This window comes from Lacerta agilis, chromosome 2 (genome assembly GCF_009819535.1).
Source record: "Lacerta agilis isolate rLacAgi1 chromosome 2, rLacAgi1.pri, whole genome shotgun sequence".
Classification (NCBI taxonomy): domain Eukaryota; kingdom Metazoa; phylum Chordata; class Lepidosauria; order Squamata; family Lacertidae; genus Lacerta; species Lacerta agilis.
In genome coordinates this window covers 3,490,474-3,513,309 of record NC_046313.1, presented here as the reverse complement: position 1 = coordinate 3,513,309, position 22,836 = coordinate 3,490,474, and the positions used below count along the sequence as shown (strand labels likewise).

The following is a 22,836-nucleotide window of genomic DNA, read 5'->3' as shown; positions in this document are numbered from 1 at the left end:
AGCTTTCGTGTGCATGCACACTTCTTCAGATACCAAGTGTGCATGCACACGAAAGCTCATACCAGGAACAAACTCAGTTGGTCTCTAAGGTGCTACTAGAAAGAATTTTCGATTTTGTTTTGACTATGGCAGACCAACACGGCTACCCACCTGTAACTCTCCTAAGTTGTGCACACATACATGTTTTGGTTGAATCTCACGGCCCTTAATAGAATTTCACTTGAATTTCTACTAACACACAACTCAGGCTTCTGCTATGAACATATAGTTCCACACAGACACACACACACACACACACACACACACACACACGCACACACACACACACTGAAATGTTACAGTCCTGGTTGCATCAATGTGTTCTTATGCACCTCCCAATCTTTCAGTTTTTCATGCAAACCCTTTGTTCTGACATGATCTCACCCACCGAACCCCAATCTCTCTGTTTACATTCAGCTTAACTCCAGCTGACACACATTCTCACCCTCCCTCCCAATTTAACATGATTGATCTATTGCACATTACATTCCTGTATTATATGAACAGAGAAGCTCCCGAGTTTGGCAATTTCTGCCCTCTGTTGGTCCTTTCCATTGTAGAGCATCTGGCAAGAGGTGAGTTGGCACTGTGGGTTAATATGCTTTTTCCACAATCCCAGGCAGGTCAATGATAGCTTCTTTAGCAACTCAGCTGACAATTTGTGGCTCAGTCCAAGGAGAAGAGAGACAGAGAGGTGCACAGAGGGACCTTTGGCTGCTACCAGAACCTTATATTCCAAATGGGAGGCATGATGCTGAAAGACGTTCTCATATAAGTCAGTGTTACAGCCCCACAGAAGCAGCAGGGTCCATTTATGCACAAAAGAGATGAAAGCCACAGCAAGCCATTTCTTCATATTGCTGGGAATTCCCTTGAGATGACCCAAACAGCATCAGAAAGGGGGTACAGTGGGGAGCAAAAGCAACAGTGTCCTTTGGGCCAGTTTCTATTTTCCTAAAGTCCTGGGAAGTTTAGTGGCCACTGGGAAGGGAATGCCTTATGAGATGGAGCAGCATCCAGTTCCTGTTCAGAACCGACCATCCTTCTCTCACTAAGCATCAGGGGGGGGGGGGGCCTCTCCTGTTTCTTCCCCTGCCAGCCAAAGTTCTTCCAATTCCTGTCCTGATAAAAAGAGTGCAACTTACTTAATACCCCTCTGCACTGCCCCCCCTCCCAAAGTCTTCCCCCCCTCATCAGCCAAAGTAGGGGTTTTCGTTCTGGAAGTTGTAATCTGGACAGACCTTCTGGACCAGCTTGTAGTCAATGCTGAAGAAGGAGATGAAGATGCAGATGACCTTGAAGGGCTTGGCACACAGCCAAGCGGCATGGCTCTGTGTGTGCTCAGTGAAGCAGATCTTAGAAGGGTCATACAGGCAAGGCTTGTTCTTGCGTGCCCGGTTGGTCTTCTCATATTCCACGTGACAGTTGAAGGTCTTGGATTCCTTGGGCTCAGCTAAGGTGGACTGCTGAGGGTGAAGGTGCTGGGCTTGGATAGGGGGAACCAGTACATCAAACTCAACTACCTTGGTGGGTGGCACAATGCTCACGGAGACATTGCCCAGGCTGGAGGAGTTGTGACGAAAGTAGACACTGAAGGTGCCATTTATATGATCCACGATCTTGCCTGTCACCAACAGGCTGAACTTCAGGGTCTTGATGTTGAAATAGAAGTCACCCCAGCCAAAGATCTTCTTGGTTCGGCCCGCCTTCATGGAGGGCTTCCTCTTAGCTCGCTGGTTGAAGTGCTCCATGGCCGTCTGGTTCTTGGTCCAGTCCCAGGGACTCAGGGCACCACTGTATGGGTCCAGCTTGGCTTTGGATGGCTCACTGGAAAATATTCGAGCTGGGTTGAGCGGGTGAGGTTTCAAAGCAGGGCCCTTCAAGACACTTGAGGGACTCATCTCCAGGTAGTTCAGGGTCTTGGTCACATGGCCTTTCACACACGCAACCTATCAAAGAAGTAGAGAAAATAGGGAATTTGGGTTAGAACTGGCGTGCTTTGAGATCCTTCATGTACTCATGGTGCATCTGCACCCTGCCCTGTGCACAGAGAAATCATCCAGGTATCTTTAGGAGGACACAAGTAGGTTTAAAAAAGGACTTGTAGAGTGCTTCATCTCTCTGTAATGTGTATACTGGACCACAGTGGGTGGTTGTGGTGCCCTGCTTCATTCTAGTGTTACCCTTAAAACACAACAGCTCTGCACCCGAAATTCCACAACACAGAAAAATCCAGTTCCACGAACCATGCAACCAAGACACATGTGAGCTCATTTGTTCATATCGCACACTTCATTTGGCAAATGGGAGGTCCTGCCTTTATTACAAGTAACAATAGCTGTGACATGTGAGCTCCATAATATGCCAACACTGACTGACCTGAAAACATTTTCTGCTGTTGCCCCTGTATAGTGGGAGGCCCTTCCCTTGAGCACACATGAAGTGGCAACGATCACTTGCTTCAGACTTCTTGTGAAGACTTACCTTTTTGCCCACGCTTTCCTTGAACCACAAGGTTGGGCCTTGTTCCATGTGTTTGAATCCTCTGAATTTCTCTCTTATTTGCTTTGATATCTCTTATGTGTTTTATACTGCTACTTTATTGGTCTTAAGTTGTGTTTTTGTTTTAACGTTTTACTGATAAAATGTTTTGTCTTTTAGACCTCTGCTTAGGGGTTTTTGATATATTTAGCGGTTTATAAATGCTTTTAAATAAAGCAAATGAACAAATAGTTTGAACCTAAACCTGCCATGTGGTAGGGTTCTGATTTTGATCAGAGCAGCAGAACTGGGGGAGTGTTTAATCCTTTCCCACCATGGTTTGGAAATAAACATAGCACTGGGCACACATGGAGGGAACAAGGACCACTTTCACAATGGAACTCCCCCTCTCCACTGCGCCCCCAAATAAACCTAATCTGGGTCCCCCCCCCCAACGCTCCAGAGCAGGTTTAGTGGGCATAGAGAGGAGTGAACGCAGGAGCAGAGGAAAGAGAAGTTTTGCTGCACAAGCAGACCTCGTTCCATTCATACAACTTAGCTAAATCCCACCCATGAACTGTGGTGAACAGACGTGGACAGGAATCAGACGTAAAGGCTATGAGGGCAGTGGGGAAAAGGAGTTTTTTTGAAGTATACTTGTACTTGCTTATTTGTGCTGAAGGGGTGAAAATACAAGCAAACCTGGAAGGTTTAGTGTGCAGCCAAACAGTTTGGCAAGGGCAAAAAGTGACCGCAGGGTTGGGGGAAAAGGGCCAGAATTCATGGGCTTCTGTTTCCAGTGCCAGAAACTAGAGTGGTATGGCCTTGATTTTGCATGGTGCTGTCACTGCGGCCTCCTCTTTGCCTCTCCCTCTTCTGGGATGCCAGGTAAGGACCTCCACAACACAACACTCTGCTACTGAAAGCCACTGGCCAAGGTGGTCACGGAATGCTAGCGCCAGATATTGGGAACAAATAATAAGGTGTGGGTCCCTTCTGTTTCTCAGCAACATTTGGTGCTGTTGAAAGCTAAATGAACCACTGGACTGACCCAACCTAGCAGCTTTGATATGAGCAATCAGTCCTTCTAACCAAGTTTGCTTCTGTGCTTCCTTGATCTTCTCTATTCTTCTTCTAAACCTTTCCATCTGATTGGAACCTTTCCTCTCATATTCCAGTTTAGCTTTATTCACAAATTCTTGTCATCTGCTCTCCCCCACTCAAGCCCAGGAAAGTTTTTGTGCCAACACAGCAGCTGGATGACAACCCATGATGGATTGCTGGTGTTCTTTTGCCATCCCTAGAGCTGCTTGTATCACAGGCATATGGGCTACTTGTCGACAACGCTGGGCACACAAGGAGGATGAATCCTTCCAAAGGGGAGACAATTGGGAGCCCAATTTAAGCCCCCCCCCCATTATTCCATGGCTTTCTGTTCCTCACCTGATGTTATACATGATGTCAGGTGTGGGGCAGGTGGGTGTGGCTTCCAAAGAACAGCCTTGAGGGCCAAAATAGGACTTCAGATGGGTCAAATATGGCCCAAGGGCCAAAGATTCAACACCCCTGAACTAGTCCACACAGATATTTAATGTGGATTTGAAGCTGCTTGTGTCTCCATTCTTTTTAGTGCTGTTCACATTATGTCCTCTAGCAGTCCACACTTTCCCCCATTAAATTTGGATTTTCCCAATCCAGGAATAATCCAATAAAAGAAATAAATTCAATATAAATGTGTGTGCTACCCAACTGTGAATGCAGTGAAGTACATTGTGTGGGTTTTGCTTTGGGGTTTATTATTATTAATTTATTTATTTTACGAGTGGGGTGATATTCTTTGGGTGCAGTCAATCTCCACAGCTGTCACTCTAACAGCATGCTATCCCAATGGCTAACAATATATGTGGGTTGGCCCTGGGGCACCAAAAGCTGCCTTGATTAAGATTTGTCTTTGTCTGTGCTCTTGTCTTCCTACCGCTCCTCCCAGCACTGGTCTCCCTTCTCCTGGATTAAACAGCCCATTAGCGCCTGATGCTTCATCCCAGGGAAGGGACTTGTGTGCTGTCATCAGACTCAGAGAAAGTTGATGACAGCAGCAACCAACAAGCCGCACACCAGTGAGCAACAGGCCCCTGGCAGAGCTCTGTGAAGCCTTGATGAATGCCACATGAATGGCCCTTCCCATCTCCCTCACCCGCTTTGCCTTGATTGACCAGAAATACTCCACTTCTGCAGCTATTTGCCCGAGGACATGGAGCGGCCCTTGGGGACTGAATCCTGTGGCTCACAGATCTCAGACCCACTTCGCCTAGCAGCACAGAGAGCCATATGCAGCCATCCCAAATAAAAGGGGAAATGTGGAGGGTGGGGAAGAAAAGAGAAGAAATAAAAGCCCCCGCAGCTGCACGCACCTTGAATGTAAGCCACCATCAACTCTTACCACCAATGCTTCTTGACTGATTGGTTCCAGCCCAAATCCCCCAAGGCAGCAAGGCATAAGCGCAGCAGGTGGAGAGGAGCTACAGACACAGAGCTGTTCACAGGTACAGGGAGCATGCAGGGATGCTCATTAAAAGGGAGACAGGAGCTGCAAAAGGTGATGACTGAAACCGCTGGGAGATTTGGCAGCTTAAGATCCAGGGAGGCTGGAGAAGCAAGGGCCAAGGCCAGCTCTGGTGTAAACCTGGTCAAGTCAGCCTATTAGCAAATCCTGGTTCCTCCCCTCCTTAATGACAATTCTGTTCTCTTCTGAGCTGGTAGATACTGAGAGAGGCCATCTAGTTCTCTCCCCCACCCTTCTGCTTGCTACAGAGCGGCTGGCTTATTAAAATGGCCACAGCACAGGGAAGGGAAAGATCAGAGGGCCAAAGGGCAGGGCCACCTATGTGCCCACACAGACCCACACCTCTAGATCAACCCATATTGGTCAAACTCAAGAGCAGATGCACCAAGAAAAAGCCACTGAAGAGCAAACTCCTCTGCCACTCTGGGTAGGTGGGCATCCAAATTACTTCAGTTGACTTGCTACTTCTGGAAGCTGGTGAAGTTTCACACAGGCCACTTTGTTAAGGCTCCTAACTCTTGCCTCTTCCATTTCCCTCCTCCTGCTCTTTAACACACTACACAGCTTTGAATTTTTCTCCTTCCACTAAAACTAAATCTATTCCAGAACTGAAATCTCTTTGGAAGGATTCCAATCCATGCATTTGCTAGTTATGACCTATGGTGAAGCAACAAATTACTTTGATGAATGTATGCACTTGAGTTACAATCTTTCTTAAAATTTGTTGCTTTGTCGTCCAACAAGGAAGACACATAATAAGAGGCTGCTTTGTAATTTCTTTAAAAGCCATCCATTCCACCCATGTTCTTAAGCCCTACTACTTTATTCTAATTTCAGGAACCACCAGACTGCAGTTGCTCAGTAGGCACCGTGGCACCACATCCATGAATTCAAAGGTCCTTCTAACACATCTGCAATGGCTCCTAGAATCAATGGTTTGCTATCAAGCCCAGCCACAACTTGTGGATCCCCATGTTTTTCTCACCTCTCCTGCTTCAGCTTCTATCACCTCAATACCTCATAGAAACATAGGAAGCTACCTTCCTACATAGGAAGACCCATTTGTCTATCTAGCTCAGTTTTGTCTACACCAACTCAGCAGGCAGCTCCCCAGTTCCAGACTAGGGTTTCTCCCAGCCCTACCTGGAGATGCCAGGGTATGAACCTAGGATCTTCTGCATGCAAAGCGGGTGCTCTTCCACTAAGCTACAGCATTTCCTCTTCCTACTCTCCCCCATTGACAGCCACCCTCTCACAGCTGCAGCTCTGCCACCTTACCAAGCATAGTGGAAGGTTGTGTTGACAGATAGTAGCAGATGACAGGGTGGAAAGTGTCTGACGCTCCTTTGAGCTCCTCACTCTCTCATCTGCCAATGAGACTATTGCTACTGGTGGAATATAGAGCGTGTCCAGGCCTCTTTCTCCAGATTCAGACATGCCCCTCACTCAGGGGACGTAGTGAGCTGCTTTGCCGCCCAGGACGGCAAAGCGGGGGTGCCGCCCCCTAGCATGCGCGCCGTGACGTCATGGCACACGCGCACATCCCAGGTGGACTGCACATGCACAGCCCACCCAAGATGGTGGGCACAAGTGGCCGGCACCCCTTCCGTGCGGCGGCACGTCAAGGCTGCAGCGCACAAACACACATGCTGCAGCCTTAAAAGTTGCCAAGCACCAGCGGCGCCGATCACGGGGGCGGGGCGCCACCCCGAGTGTCACCCCCCAGGGCAGTACCCGGGGCGGCCCGTCCCCCGCCCCCTTGCTCTGCCCCTGCCCTCACACTTGCTGAAAAGATACAGGTAGATACCGCTTTATTCCTGCTTCTCAAATCAAGGAGCTGCGTTCAGCTGGGGTAAAAGCCTGGCCTTTGGTTGGGCTCCAATCCTGGAACTCACATGGGACCTGGCTTCCCCAGATGGGTCATAATGCTATGAAAAGAGACATCCTTGCTATTCTGTTGGGAGCTGCCCAGAGTGGCTGGGAAACCCAGCTAGATGGGCAAGCTATAAATAAATCATCATCATCATCATCATGACTTCCAGGCACTGGTGTGCGAGAATGTTGCTTGCATTGTGCTGGAGCCCAGCTGCCCAGTGTACCCAGTGATCTAAGTTAGCTTTTTAGACACCTAAGGGACATCTAGTAAATGCATCTGCTTACTCTGGATTATTACTGGAGCCAATTTGGCAGGGCAGTTCTGCTTTCATGTGGACCCCACCCCCTTTTCAATGTCTGGGAAGATCTCTGCCCAGAGCTGCACATCCTCAGCAGATTGTACTGCCTGCTCCAGACACGTGGACTGCACCTGTAAGCTTTAAGAGATGCAGGTCAGGGTGCCAGCCTGTAGATATGGGGGCTTTCCCCCACTCCTCAATCAGCCTGTTCACCACCACCTTCTCCCGCTTGCTGCGAGATGAATATTGCTGCGCCAGGCAGGAGAGATGGATAGGTGAATTAACCATCTAGACACCAGGAAAGCAAGCACAACTATTCCATAAAGACTTGCTGCCCTGGAGCTCTTCAAATTAGACAGTCTTGTGGACTGAAGATGGCAACTCTGAGGGCTTGTCCACACTTCCTCTCGTGCTCCCCACCCCCCGGGAAGCCACTCTTTAGCACTCAATCAGAGTAAAAGCCAATTCTGATCTTCTCCAGATTAACATTTGCTCTCAGCACTAAAGAGCTGGTTTTCCCTGGGAAAGGAGCAGGGCAAGGAGAAAACTGCTCAGAGTCATACAAAAGTGGACAAGGCCTAAGTGAGGGAGAAGGGCAGGCATTGGAGGGGGATGCAGCTGCTACTCCAAACCAATGCAATGTGCACATCAGTGGCATGAAACACAGTGAGGATGTTTCCCCTGCTGTGTTTCAAGTCACATTCTTATGCTGCTGTTCAGTCCAGAGATGATGCCCATTGCCTGTTTCCCTGTGCTGAACTCCAATTCACTAAAGCTGCCGTCTGCACATATGCTGTCACCTGTGGATGAGCAATGGCTTCCTGAACTCTATGCACCGCAGCTTAACTGTAGCTTCTGGTTTGCAATCAGATGGAGGCTGGTTTAAGGGAAAGCACATTGAGCAGTATTTCTCAAGAAGCTGTAGGATACTTATGGATTGCGGCTATTGTCATGTGTAGGCTACTCAGCTTCAAACACCAGCAGTGGAGCCATAGTAAGAGGTAATGGGTACACTGCCCTACTTGAGGTTCTGGAGCTCTTTAAAACAATGAACACATCCTCCAGATCCAAAGCTGGCAACTGGGGCATGATGCCTATCCCACCATTTTTCGTAAGGGAAAATGTTGCAGGTTACACCAGTCTTTTGCATTTCCTCAAAAAGGAGTCAGGGACTTTGTCGTTTCAAACGTTACTTTCTGAGCATGCACTGGAACAGCATTTCATCCTCCATCCTCGCTTTCATCCTTTTGCTGAGAGCCAGAAATCACATATTGTAGATTTTAAGATCAAAGGTTTAATAATAATATAAAAACCCACCCCCCTTCTCTCTCGTTTGGTTCTTGGGGTATGTTCACACTGTGCTTTTAGTCTGCATTAGTCCTAAGGAGTTTGTGCATATCAAATTTTAAATGAAATTTGAAAGCACTCTAAGCAGTCTTAGAAGATACAGCTCGAATCAAGAGAGTGTTCTGTCCTCCCCACTCAGTTCCTCAGCACATGGAATCAAAGTGCAGAGAACTCTGCAATCACTGACTGTAATTAGTTCAGGCGGCCAGGGCAGAAAATCATGGCTGCAGCATCTCTTTTGTCTCAGTGTGAGGAGAGAGAAGGCAGGCTTTAAGACTCATCTGTTCTGAAGTAACCCATCTGTGAATAGAAGTCTATCTTCATAGTGCAGACACAAGATGAACAGTTCATGTTCCCCGTGCTTGCTCTAAGCTCAATGAAACTTGCTCCCGTGTAACTGTGTTTAGGATGGCAGCCTTTACAATACACACTCATGTGGGAGTTGGGGCCACTGACTTCAAGGGGACATCCTTCCAAGTGAATCCACATAGGATTGTGTCATAGTTTACACATGCATGTATGGGATTCCACTATACTTGGTTACTGTGCAGTTTTGGTGACTGGCAGATGAAGGTGTGACCATGTTACTCCACTGAAAGGTCTTGGGTGTGAGGTCCTTGATGGTGTCTGACTGGTTGTGATGGTGCATTTAGGCATACAAATCACCATTTGATGCTGCATGTTTGAACTGGCCCAGAGGGAAGCTTCCTTGTGGTGGGCTTGGGCTGGATGGCTTAAGGAGGTATGAAAGTTGTGCAACACTTCATCTGTGATGACTCATTCACACATGCTGAGTCATCATACAGACTTCAAGTGGTGAGCCTAAATGTGTGAACTAGCCACAAGTGGTGCTGGATTCATTCAGAAGGACTAGGTCTAATATTAGGGGTCCATGCAAACATGCATCCTATCTGGTGCAAGCCATGAAATTCTTTCTTGACTCTTGAGTGGGATTGATCTAATGAGCACCATAAGTGGAAGTCCTATGCAAGGACTGTCCCTTGTGCAACAGGGCTTCGTCCTCCTCTCCCTTCATACACACTGCAATTGACTCGAGGTTTGGGGACGGGGAGAACGCCAAAATGTTTGCCCAGATGGAACAACCAAAGAGTGTGATGTTGAATTCCATCCTATTATCTTTAATATTTCAAAGGCCTTGAATATGGTGCACAACAGAAGATAAGCTCCTTCTGAATCTCTTCCTTCTTGCAATTGGTAGTGGCTACAATGTGTTTCTCCCACTCTCTCTCTAAAAAAAAAAAGAATGTTCCTACCCGTTTCTCCAAGCGAAGGTGGACAATTGGCCAAGTATGTGTAGCCACTTCTATATGAGCCAACAGCAAGTGCCTTAGTGCATATCAGCTCAGCGTTCATGTTTGGCTGGAAGCTTGATCTGCACCAAACCACCGTTTAGCTATCTGAATGTTAGCTTGGTTGCACTGGCTAGATTAAGCTGGGAAGATGTTTGTTTGTGATTGTCCACCTCGAAAATTGATTGCTGTATGTGGGGCTACCCTTGAGGTCGGTCCAGAAGCAGCGGCTAATGCAGAAATGCAAAGGCCAAGCTCCAGACTGGAGGATCCCATGGTCAGCATTTAACATAATGCCTGGAAGGAGGAAGATGCAGGAAGTTACCAGGGACATGGTTTGTGTTCAAGGGGGATTGCACAGAAGCAAGCACAAGAGGCATATATACAGGAGTGAAGGTGAAAAAGGGGTGAAAAGTAGGACTGCAAAACAGAAGGGGCTTCAGAAATGGGATGGTGAAGATTAAAAGGGAAGCAGAAGCTCAGAGAGGCTAATGAGGGGTTGGAGACCAGAGTGAGCAGGGGCACAGCAGCTCTTGTCAACAGACTGCGGGGGCAGGCAGCCCAATCCATATACAGTGGATTAGGCCCAGGAAATCCTATTGGCATCCCTGGCCCAATGATTCCGGGCAAGAAGTTAAAACTATTCATAGTTCAGTGACATAATTCCTCTGCTCTACATTCTTTTGAAGACACTTCATGACTGGAGTGGAATGCTTTGGTTCCGTGTAGCACTCCCTCGCAGGCAGGGCATGGGAGTTTGCGGTCAGGCTGTTGACTCAGGATTTTTGGGGTTAATTATTTTCTCACCCATTGCCAAACTATCTGTCTGGATACTTGCCTTTGCCTGCCTGGTGGTGAACAGGTTCTGCATTTAGAGAGTATGGAATATAGATATGCTGATTGGCAGAAGGTACTGGGTGCTAAATCCTTTTTGATTGGGTTAAATTTTGATTGGGTTAAATTTTGCCATTAAGTTGATAGCCAAGATAGGATTTTCATCCTATGTTCATGCTGGGAGGAAATAAAGCTCTCGATTTGATGAGACAGCATATCATGGATGTGGATTTTCATAAGCTGTTGACAGAGATAATTACCCAAATAACATCTTCCTTCTACCCAAGATTGGATAACATGAGTTCCCTTCCAACATACTCAACAAAACATAGGTACCAAAGTGCCAAAGATTAATCAGCTTGGCAACACTAAACAATTTCCTTTCTGCAGTCACTTTAGGATGGCTCAGAGGGATTTCTGTGGAGCAGCCATGGAAGCAGTGTAGACAACCAACAGTGGAAACTCTGGAACATAATTGTGTTGCAGTACAGTCTATGTAATTGCCTTAGGCAGAAATTTATAGCAAAAATGGCTGGGAGACATAAAGGATTGGGTAGGTGGTGACATATTGGTCATTTTGCTGACAAACCAGACCCACAGGATCATATTTGACTTAGCTAGCTTTCTGTGGTTTTGTCTATTAAAAAAGAATGGGCCGAATCCCATATGATTGATTGCCTGTCCGATTTGGAGCAAGGGTGAGGTCTGTCAGCTCTGTTGCTGGAAGTGCTGGGGTAAAGTGTAAAGGTGCAGGACCCTTTTTCTGTAGTGAATGTTACACTTTTGCACTGTTGTAGTTTTAATGTTGTTGGGGGGAAATACTGAATGCTGCAATGGATTAGATACTACAATGGATTATGCTACTAGTTTGTTTTAATTATATTTTCAGCGATGCACTATGTTTTAAATTGTACTGCAGTACTGTACAATTTTGCTGATGGCCCTTGGCTAAGAAATAAAGAGCTGAATTTGTATAACATAACGTGACTGCAAACGCCAGGGCGGGCCCAACCATGAGGCGGAGTGAGGCAGCTACCTCAGGCATGAAGTGACCCACCTCAGGCAGCAGGATCCACAGGGGCAGGAGATCCTGAATCGCCCTCAGTGGCAGCTTCCAGCTCAGTTTTGGGTAAGCTGAAATGCAGTCAAAAGCCAAAGAGCTGAGTTACTGCCCGTCTCTTCCCACTCCACTGGGAAGTGGGCCCAGATCTGTGAGGAGGGGGGAATGCATCAGTGGCACAGCTTGCCTCAGGTGCCAAAAGGTCTCAAACTGACCATGGCAATGACCGTTCCCCACATCAAATGGGGGGCGACATTTGCGTGGTCACGCGCAGCCCCCTGGATTCCAGTGTGACTCCTGGTAGTTCGGGCTGGCGTCGCCTTCCCCCAGGCGGGATACCTGGGGTCTCCACCTACCTCAGTTAACCGCCCAATCCCGCCTGGGGAGGCATTGCCAGGGGGTTGGCCAGGTAAGGGGAGGGACCACCCAGCCCACACAATAGAAGGTGTAGCCTACCTGGGAAGCAGCAGTCGCACTCCCACCCTCCACTCCCTCAATTAACGCTTATTTTTGCAGGTTAACCTCTTCTCCACAGGTACGCAGGCACTGCTATGTCAAGGTCGCTGTTGAAGGGCCAGAAAGGAATTTCCCCGTGTTGGCAGGTTTTGCCTTTCCTGTAGCAAAACGTCACAACTTTGGCGGTTTCAGGCCTTGGGCGGAATCCTTTAGTCATCTTCCTATATTAGGGGTGGGGGCGGTGACCCCACACCCCCAGTGAGGCGGCGATACCAGGGTTCCCTATTAAAGGGGTCTTGGGGGGGAGGCATTGGCCATACGCCAAGAGGTTGTCATTTGTTCTCCCCCACCAGTGGCGGCGAACGGGGGGGGGGTGGCTCTCTGCTTGAACATGTGCTCTCCAGAGCCAGCCCAATCCCCACACATGCTGGATAACCCTGAAGTTTCCCAGATCCCTGGCTGGGGACTGAGAAGGATAAACGCCCAATGCCTGAGCCAAGGTCTCCCTACATCTGAATCTTAATAAAGTTGTGGCCAATTTTAATCCCATAGCACGTTGTCTTGTGTCATTATTCCACTCAGGGGTCACCTGGGGTTTGGGGGACTCCGCCTGGCCACGCAAATGCACTGTTCAGACGTGCACTATTGCGCATACAGTAAATATATGTTATGGGAAGTGGGATCATGGCAGAAAGTCCACCTGTCTGACTGACATGTAGGAACAGGACACACATACGCCCTTACAGTTTATTTATTTCACAACTTTTACCTACTGCTAAATAGCAATAAAATCCCTAAGCGGTTATGCATTCAGCCACACATAGTGTGGTCAGGGTCAGTGGGGTGTAGTGGTTAGAGCACTGGATTAGGGCGACCCAGGTTCAATTCCTCACTCAGCCCTGAAGCGCACCAGGTGTCTGGTAGGCATCATCTTCCCGGCTATCTTACTTCACAGGTTGTTGTGAGGACACAGCTGGGAATTGCTGCCAGGGAGGGGTGCGGAGAACATCTACTACTGAGAGGGTTAGATATCTGACCTATTATGGTCCCAGGGCATGGTCAGAAGACAACTTGCTGAAGCTAACAAGATTGCATTCTGGGTCAGTAACTGTGGATAGGAGACTGTCTGATGATCTCATTTATGCTGCTTTGAGTCCCACAGATGAAAAACAGGGAGACAGATGATAGATAGATAGATAGATAGATAGATAGATAGATAGATAATGGATAGATAGATAGATAGATAGATAGATAGATAGACAGATTTCAGAAGTAACAGATGTTCTGATGAGAGTTTGCCTGCCCCAACAAAGAACTGAAGCCCCAATCAGTTCTTTTGCTTTCCAATTGCAAGAAAAGGACGAATAAATTATTTTTTGGTCCCTCACTGTAAGTCATATTTTCCTATCTTTGTACTAACCATGTAGATCTACCTCCCTGCATCATTTTTTCAGCATCCTGCAGAAAATGTGGACAGGCATCAGAAACCTTTTTGCTGGGCAACCTAGGCCAGGAAATCCCAAAATGTGATAGAACGGTGTTTATGTATACCACAACAGCAGCTAGAATTTTGATAGCTAAAAACTGGAAGACAGAGGAATTACCAACGATTGACGAATGGCTGATGAAAATGATGGACTATATGGAACTTGCTGAGATGACTGGGCAGCTCTGTTACCAAAGGGACGAGGCAGTGGGAGAAGAATGGAAGAAATTTAAATTGTATTTAAAAAATTATAGTTAAATTGAAATGTAGATGTAACTTGGAAGATAAGTTAGACTGCAGATTTAGAATTATGTTAAGTGTTAAAGAATTTGGAGATAATGAATTAAGATAATAATTTTAAAAATGGATAGGATTTTGTGTAAAATAAGGTTTAAATAATGTAAAGAAATTACTAAAGATGTGAGACAATGAACTCAGGAAGGGCAGACGTGAGGAAGTCAATCCACAATGTTAAGGAAAGCAGCAGTTTAAAGGAATAAGTTTCTGTTTTTTATGGTAGTTTGTCTGTAATAGTTGTATTGTAGTGTATTTGTTTGTTGTTTGTATTTTGTTCATGTTTTGAAAAAGTTAATAAATATTTTTTTAAAAAAATAATGTTCTTATAGACACATATTAGTCTTTGGGATGTGATGGGCGCATTGGAAAAACATCAGTCATGAAATGGGCCAAGCAGTTTTCCACTGCAACATTTTTAAAGGAGCCAATCGCTATTTCATTGCACCCAAACAGTCAGGGAAATAGCAAATTGTGTAAGTGGATTTGTCAGAATGCATCTGCTGTTTGTCTTTGTGTGTTGGGGTGGGGGAAAGGCAAAAGTGAAATACTGTACTTTGGGAGGAGACATCCGGAACAACCCATGAGACTCCCAGAGAGTTTTTGTACTGGGGCACACTCTCCTCCATCATGTACAGCAGGAGTGGAGAACCTCAAGACCAAGAGCTGATGCGAACCTCCAGACCTCTCCGCCTGGCCCACCATCTTGGGTCTGGGCCATGCACCTCCCTCAAGTCACACCCCAGAGTGGCCCTAGTACACACCCTCTCAAGTGCTATTGCTTGGCTAGAACATACTCTTGTTGTAATCATACTTTTTCTTTCCTGGATGGAGGGGTGTGTGTGTGTGTGTGTGTGTGTGTGTGTACACACAAATTCTGATTTTTGAATGGTTGGAATGTAACAACAGGTGCACAACCCTATTGCTCTAACATGCTGTTCCTGATACCCAAAATTTTGATTTGATAGCTAGCATGATTCTAATGTAGAGAGCAATGGGACTGGCAATATAGGGAGGCCTGGTTCAAATGCCCACTTGGCTAGTATGCCCAGCTTGTCCGTCTGGCGAGGCGAAGAGGTGGCTTGGATAAATCCTTGTCTCTGAGCCTAACGGGGGGGGGGGGGGGTTGTGAGGATAAAATAGGACAGCCCCCATGTAAGCAACACCAGTCACTTCCATATTGTCACTATTTTGCAGGAGGGATTCAAATGTGTCCTGAAAATTTAGGTTTGTACAATTAAAGTGGATTAAAGTGTTCACTCACCCAAGCATAACAAATCCAGTTCAAAAAAGAGAAGCAGACTTTTTGCTGTTAGGATGAATGACAGGGAAATGAATTGAAACGTGTGGGATAAGTGAATGACTACTAACAGGAAAATGTATAAAGACCCTGCAAACAAATAAGGACAAATGCAGAGTGAATAATTATTCTTGCATAACCACTCCACAAATAATTGAGAACAAATGCTCAATAAAGACCAATATAATCCAACCTCCGGATGAACGTTCAGTAAGTAGGTCGGCTCAAGGTGCCCACTGAGTTTGTTGGAGGAACAGCAAGATACAAATGTGGTGGGTGGATTGACTTGTTTTGATATGCTGATGGCTAGATGTTGATAATTCCGCTTCAGAAGGCAGGACATCACAGCTCTGGAGAAAGAAGAATGTTTGCAGGAGGTTGGGGTTGGGGGTTGGAAGGTGTGATTCCACAACCACTATTTATCTGTTAATATCCATGCATAAGTTGAGGGAATAGATCTTGGGCATAGCATAGCTGCCCCCCATCAATAAAAATCAATAGCAAAGTGGGGTTCTGCCCCCCCCCAACAAATATCTTGGCTTCGCCAATGGAATAGAGCTCCAGCCTACTGGCAGTTTAGTTCTTAAAATGAAGTGTGACTACTATACTGTACACAGCCTCAATGAGGAAACAGGGGCACTCCACACATGCTCAAGTGTCCAGGACACTGAAAATAGGTCCAAGGGTACAGCCTGATAAAATTTAAGCCTGCCACAATCCCAAAAGAAACTTGGGGCTCATCCGCACTTCCGCTGTTTAATGAATGAGAGCAAACTTCAATCGGGTTTTTCTCTGGATTGATGTTGACTCTGATTTAGCCTTAAAGAGTGGGTTTTCCAGGGGAAAGCAGCAGTGCAAAGGCAGAAGCGCTTAGACCCGTGCCTGGAAAGTGCAGGACAAGCAGAAACAGCCCAGGTCTACGCTTTCTAGGCATGGGACAAGTGGAAGTGTGGGTGAGTCCTTGCTCTTCCATCATGGCTGAAAGAAAGGTGCTGTTTGCTAAGCAGTCCCCCCCCCACCATAGCTGTCAACTTTTCTCTTTTCTTGCAAGGAATCCTATTCGGAATAAGGGAATTTCCCTTTTAAAAAAGGGGAAAAGTTGACAGCTATGCCCCCCCACCCAAGTTGCTTCTCAGCATTCAGTGTGGGAAATAAGCCCAGCAGTTTGTTAACACCTGCTCAGGGAAGTGCTGAGGGTCATTAAAAAGCAGGTAGGAGGGCAGCCAGCACACCATGCAGCTGGGAAGCGCAGAAGGCCCCTAATTGTATTGTTATAAAAAAGCTCCGACATGCTGCTTGACTCATCGAGCGCCTGCCCTCACCCCAGGGTAGTGTGCAGTGCCTGGGCAAAATGTGGCTTCCCTGGGCAAGAACCGCATGCAGGGCAAGGGGGCAGGGGGGTAGCTGGCTCACAAGGCAGGTGTGAAGATGCAGTGCCATGCATTGTTAGGGGGCTCTAGTCTCCAGTATAAGCAAGCAGGAATGGAAGAAGCCTCGCCCTGGAACAGGCCTCAGTTTTTACTTGAGCCGAGTTGTGAATCCTCCAGGGTGGGCAAAGGGTTGTGCTCCTGCTGCCTGCCTCTCTTCTGGGAAAGGAGGGAATAGGAATCGAAGCAGAAGCCCCCCTGGGAAAGAAGCAAGCAGCCACTGGCAGCTGCACGTGGGTTGCGCTCGTGTTGCATCCTTCATCACAGGCGTTTGGAGAGCACTAATTAAACCTTGTGCGCTCTTGGGAGGGCAGCTAGTATGAACTTCATGCTGCGCAGGGGAGAAAAACAAGGCATGGAGCTGGGGGAAGTTGCCTTTCGTTAGAAGCAGCAGCAAGGCCCGAGAGGCCTCTCATCCACCTCTAAGGCTGCTATCCTACTTACCTGGGAGTAAGCCCCACTGAATTCCATAGAACTTACTTCTGAGGCAACATGCTTAGGATTGGGTTGTAAATCGGGATTGGGGAACTTGTGCCCTCCAGATGTTGGCCTCCAACTCTTGTCAGCACCAGCTAGTATGGCCCACGAGTCAGGGATGGTGGGATCTGGAGTTCAGCAACATCTGGCGGGCCACAAGTTCCCCACATCTGCTTTAAGAATTCTCCATAGCTGCAGACACAACCCACCCAACTAACCAGCAATATTGATATGAGGGAGTTGGGTAGGAGGGAGTTGGGAATGTTTAGCTTGAAAAAGAGGAGGCTGAGGAGAGATAAGATAGCCATATTCAAATATATCAAGGGCTGTCACATGGAAAAGGGAGCAAGCTTGTTTTCTCTTTCTCTGGGGGGTAGGGCCCGAACCAATGGATTCAAGTTACAAGAGAGGAGATTCCAACTAAACTTGTGGTACCTTCCAACTCTACAATTCTATGATCAGAAAGAACTTTCTGACATTAAGAACTGTTCTAGGGACTCCCTCCAAAGGTGGTGAGGTTTCTAAGCAGAGCCTGGATGGCCACCTCATCTGTTGAGAGCACTGTCCCATATTCAGAGGTGGCAGGAGCTGTTCTAAAGGACTTTGAGGAAGAAGACAGACCTACTTTCCACTCAAAGGTATTCTGAGAGCCAAACTACAAACCCACTAATGTCACATGGTATAGCCTTCAGGCAGTACTGCTTCAGGTGTGGGAATTGTGTCTGAATGTTTCTCCAAGTTACAAACAACAAGCTTGTTCACCCAGAAGGTGAAGGTATCAGAGAAAAGGGGTTTTAGTCTACACTCACCACTGTGCTTCAGTGCCACTACTACTGATGGCCAGAGAGTGGTGCTGCAACCACAAACTTGGCAGGGACCAGATAATCCAAAAGGGCCAATAACACACCACCTGGTCACATAAAGCTATTGACCTTGGCCTGGCTCCTCCATCTCTTGAGGAGTTTTGGGGCTTGGTGACCAGTACCTGCTTGCCAGCCCTAACAAAATCAGGCCCTTTCAAAAGCTGCAGGTACAGTCTAGCACCCCTTGCTTCTGGTTCTCACTTTTTGTCACACTTACATACATGCCTGCAAAGCCTCCACATCACACACACATCATTCCTACTTGCCAGTCCTAACTCCGGAACCCTGAATAGAAACTTAAACCTCCTGACTACGTTTGAAAGCATAGCCATAAGTCCTATATATAAAAGTAAAAACCAGTCTAGCACCCAAGCCCTCAAATTAGGCTGGTGTCTTCACGTACGTGTTGAAATAAAGGACAGTGTTTTCACGTGTGATGTTTCATCTTTGCAACACCTCCTTTGTCAGGACGAATTTATTTCCTACACTTCAAAAAGAAAGACAAGGGGGAGGAAAATAACACTGTGGTTAGGAGGATCAGTGTCTAGTTTGACCTATAAGGCATGTGAGTTTCATAAGAGGCAAATGAGGACAAATACTCAGCCTAATCTGTCTAGTTGGGTAGCAAAATATCAAAATGTATGTAACTTAGGCAAAGAACAAAAACAAGCAAACTATAGGCACCCCCAGAGTGCCAGTATTTTGCAGGAGGGATTAAAGTGCTATTCTAGGCTGCATCAAGAGACGGCTAGTGTCCAGATCAGGGGAAGTAATAGCACCACTCTATTCTGCCTTGGTCAGACCACACCTGCAATACTGTGTCCACTTCTGGGCACTAAAATTTCAAGAAGGATGTTGACAAGCTGGAACGTGTGCAGAGGAGAGCAACCAATATGGTCAAGGGTCTGGAAAACAGGCCTTATGAGGGAGCTGGGTATGTTTAGCCTGGAAAAGAGGAGACTGAGAGGAGATACTATAGCCATCTCCAAATATCTAAAGGACTATCAAATGGAAGATGGAACAAACATGTATTCTCCTCTGGAGCATAGGACAAATGGATTCAAGTTACAAGAAAGGAGATGCCAATGAAACATTAGGAAGAACTTTCTTACAGGAAGAGCAGTTTGACAGTGGAACAGACTCCATTGGGAGGTATTGGACTCTCCTTCCTTGGAGATTTTTAAGCAGAGGTTGGGTGGATGCTTTAGTTGAGATTCCTGCATTGCAGAGGGTTGAACTAGATGATCCTCAGGTTCCACTCTAACTCTCCAATTCTATGATTCTATTATAGGTGGATACCAGGAGGTTTGTGTAATTACAATGGATTAAAGGGCTCGTCACCCTAGCATAACAGGGCCACTTTAAAAAAAAACCTGGACTGTTTGCGGTTAGGAAAGTGATGTAGAAAGGAACTGAAAAGTGTGGGATGCACAAATTATTCAGTTCTACACAACTGAAGCTTCCTCACAATTTCTCTAGGATACTGCAACTGCAAGACAATGAGGAGTTGTGCAGGTTATTCTGCACGTGGGCCTCTGTGAGGATGATGGGTCATGAGCTCAACATTTAGCCATCCAAAAAGACTGGCTAGCAGGTCCCACAAAGCTATACTGACCACTTCCTCCACCCTTCTCCCTTGCCACTAGGGAGCAGGTGACACGCTTCTAAGAGTGAGTTTGGACTTGGGTAGCTAACTGAAAGTACCCAAAACAAAATAAAATTAAAAAATTCCTTCCAGTAGCACCTTAGAGATCAACTAAGTTTGTTCTTGGTATGAGCTTTCGTGTGCATGCACACTTCTTCAGATACCAATCTGAAGAAGTATGCATGCACACGTATCTGAAGAAGTGTGCATGCACACAAAAGCTCATACCAAGAACAAACTTAGTTGGTCTCTAAGGTGCTACTGGAAGGAATTTTTTATTTTATTTTGTTTTGACTATGGCAGACCAACACAGCTACCTACCTGTAACTGAAAGTACCCAAGTACATGCATAATACAAATTAATGAATAGTATATGCTGCTTTGTGTAATTAGCAATCAATCTGCTTGCTGGTTTTGATTTCACAATTTACCAAACATGAATACTGTACAGTGGTACCTCGGGTTACAGACGTGTCAGTTTACAGATGCTTCAGGTTACAGACTCTGCTAACCCAGAAATAGTACCTCGGGTTAAGAACTTTGCTTCAGGACTTCCGGCGGCTGGCGCCATTATGGATGGTCGTGGGCTGCTTCGGCTGCGAAGCACCCAGTTCATCCCGGGGGTTAGGAGCCCTGCAGCCGCATAGCGGGGCTTCGGTTGGGGCGCGGGAAGAGCGTCCCGTGCCCTGGGCTCCCCGGCTGTGCCCGTTGTGCTCCGAACCCTTCCCCCGCGCCCCCTGTAAAGGGGGAGTGGGGGTGAAGGGACTACGGAGCCGGGCTTTAGGGGACATGCCCCAACCGGGATGTTTACATGCGGCGGCAAAGTCCGTGATGAGCGTCTCTGTTCTACCTGTCATTAAGGAGTTGCTAAGAAACCAGAAGCTGTGAGTAATTGACTGACTCTTTGTATTCCGGGAAAGCTCTGGGATTAAGAAGAAAGGCAGCCCGCCTCTCTCCCTTCGGGTGGTGAAAGAAATTAACCCTTTAAGTGACTGCTGCTACAACAATCAATTGAAAGTATTTTGAATTTGAAAGCTGAGTCTGTTGAGATCTCCTTTTGGGGGTTAACTGAGGAAAAAATATCTCCATTTGAAGTTTTGGTCTTTATACTCCGGCATCGGAAGAAATGGCGGCGATTTGGACTTGCGTAGGAAAAAATTGAGACAAAGGAAGAAAAAGACAGGAAACGTAACTTGATACCCACCTCCCCCCGAAGATGTTGGACTTTGCGCTTATGTTGGCACTGAAGGACTGGGAGGATGAGGAAAAGCTTACTGTCTTTCAATTGGAACTGCTTGATCGAAAACTAAGAGCCTTGAGTGGGATTATAAATGGAAAGAATTTGTTTTCCACAGAGGAGGCTTTTCGAAAGTTTTATTCAATGGAAACAGACTTTTGCAAAGAGCTGGAAGATGTGTTGGAAGGATGGTTTGAGATGGCTGAGCAAATCCGAGTGGAACAGGGGCCGATTTCAGGGGGTGGCAGCAGCCCTGGAACGGAAAGATTTTTAATATCCAGACTCCGAGGTGGCAGTTCGGGGTCGAGGGACACAGAATTAAGATTTCTACAAGAAGAAGACGTATGGTACAAAGGCACGGAGAAACTCAGAATGGAGAGGATGAACATCTTGGAGCTCGATGCAGGGTTTGTGGTGGGTGTAACCTGGATCTGTGGACATTCAGAAGAATATAATAGGAGATCCGGTTCTGGTGAAAGACAGGAGAAGATAATGGACAGAAGGGGAGTGGGTTGAACCAATTAATGTATAATATAGATGGTCTGCCATGGTATCCGAAATCGGAGTGTGAAGTCTGTTAATTACAAGTCTATTTTAAATAAGTAAGGAGATATTGAATTTAAGTTAAAAGCAGCATGATAAATGATAGAAGAAATAAGTTTAGCTGTAAGAATATTTGGTTAAGTTTTAGGTTATAATGCAAAGATTAAGACAAAGGTGTTTTTTCTTTTCTAAGTAAAGTTAATCTTTATAGAGAAAAGTTGTTAAGGAAATAGTGTACTGTTTTAAAACCGAAGGTGTATAGGCGGGGGAAGTCAAACGTCAAGATTTGGAACTAGAAATTTTTTTTTTTAGTAAGGTATACAGATAAGAAGAAGAATCCTGACATTATGTGTATTTGTATTTGTTTTGATATTTGTAGGTGTGGGGGTTGGGTTTGTGTTATTTTGTGAAAATGTCAATAAATTCTGTTTAAAAAAAAAAAAGAAGAACTTTGCTTCAGGATGAGAACAGAAATTGCGGCGTGGCGGCGTGGCGGCAGTGGGAGGCCCCATTAGCTAAAGTGGTAGGCCTACCTTAGATTAAGAACATTTTCAGGTTAAGAACGGACCTCCACAATGAATTAAGTTATTAACCCGAGGTACCACTGTATCTAACGTAGATTGCCGAAGGGACCACAACAAAGGTCTCCACATCTTCTACTCAGTCTTCCCATAGAAATTTGCACCTCCCTGCTGTGAGCCACATCTGCTCGCTTGTGTGTGTGTGTGTGTGTGTGTGTGTGTGTGTGTTTTAATGATTGCTTTTTACACATCCATAGGGGCTTTTGCTCAAAACACTAATTCAGTTCCATCCTACACTGGCCACCCTTTGGACCACAGAACAAGCATGAAAACAGAATGGAGCACCGTTTTTCAAATTTCCTTTCTTGCAGCAATTCTCTAGCAGCACATCATTGTTATTATTATTCCATGTATATCCCAGCTTTCCTCCAAGGATGGTGTACATTTATTTAGTTAGTTTATGCCCCATCCTCCCTTCCGAAGGAACCCAGGACAGTAAACACACCCACAAATTTTCTTTTTTTTTAAACCAACAAATTCTAAAACAGTTAAAACATTCTAAAAACAGTTATAGTTAAAAGCATATCATCCAGTAATCTCAGGGCTGGCTATCTATGCTTAGTGACCTTCCAGATAAACAGTTCTCAATCTTAATTCATTCCGTTCTTTCAATTCTTTTACAAACAAACCTTTGGCTTTGCCAACATCTTCCTTGCCAAATTCTCCAACAAACTGTTGCTATTTTAGGTGGGATTCAAACACAATTAAAATGGATTTGG

At 46.2% G+C, this 22,836-nt stretch overlaps 1 protein-coding gene across 2 annotated transcripts in view; it reads right to left on the bottom strand.

The window, feature by feature from the left end:
• Positions 1 to 329: 329 nt before the first annotated feature.
• Positions 330 to 22,836, bottom strand: part of NXPH4 (neurexophilin 4) — an 86,286-nt gene continuing 63,779 nt past the window's right edge. For both annotated transcript variants that reach the window (XM_033137273.1, XM_033137283.1), the window contains exon 2: positions 330 to 1,988. In XM_033137273.1, coding sequence (XP_032993164.1) covers positions 1,233 to 1,988 — 756 coding nt within the window. In that variant the 3' untranslated portion in view covers positions 330 to 1,232. The remainder of the gene's footprint in view (positions 1,989 to 22,836) is intronic.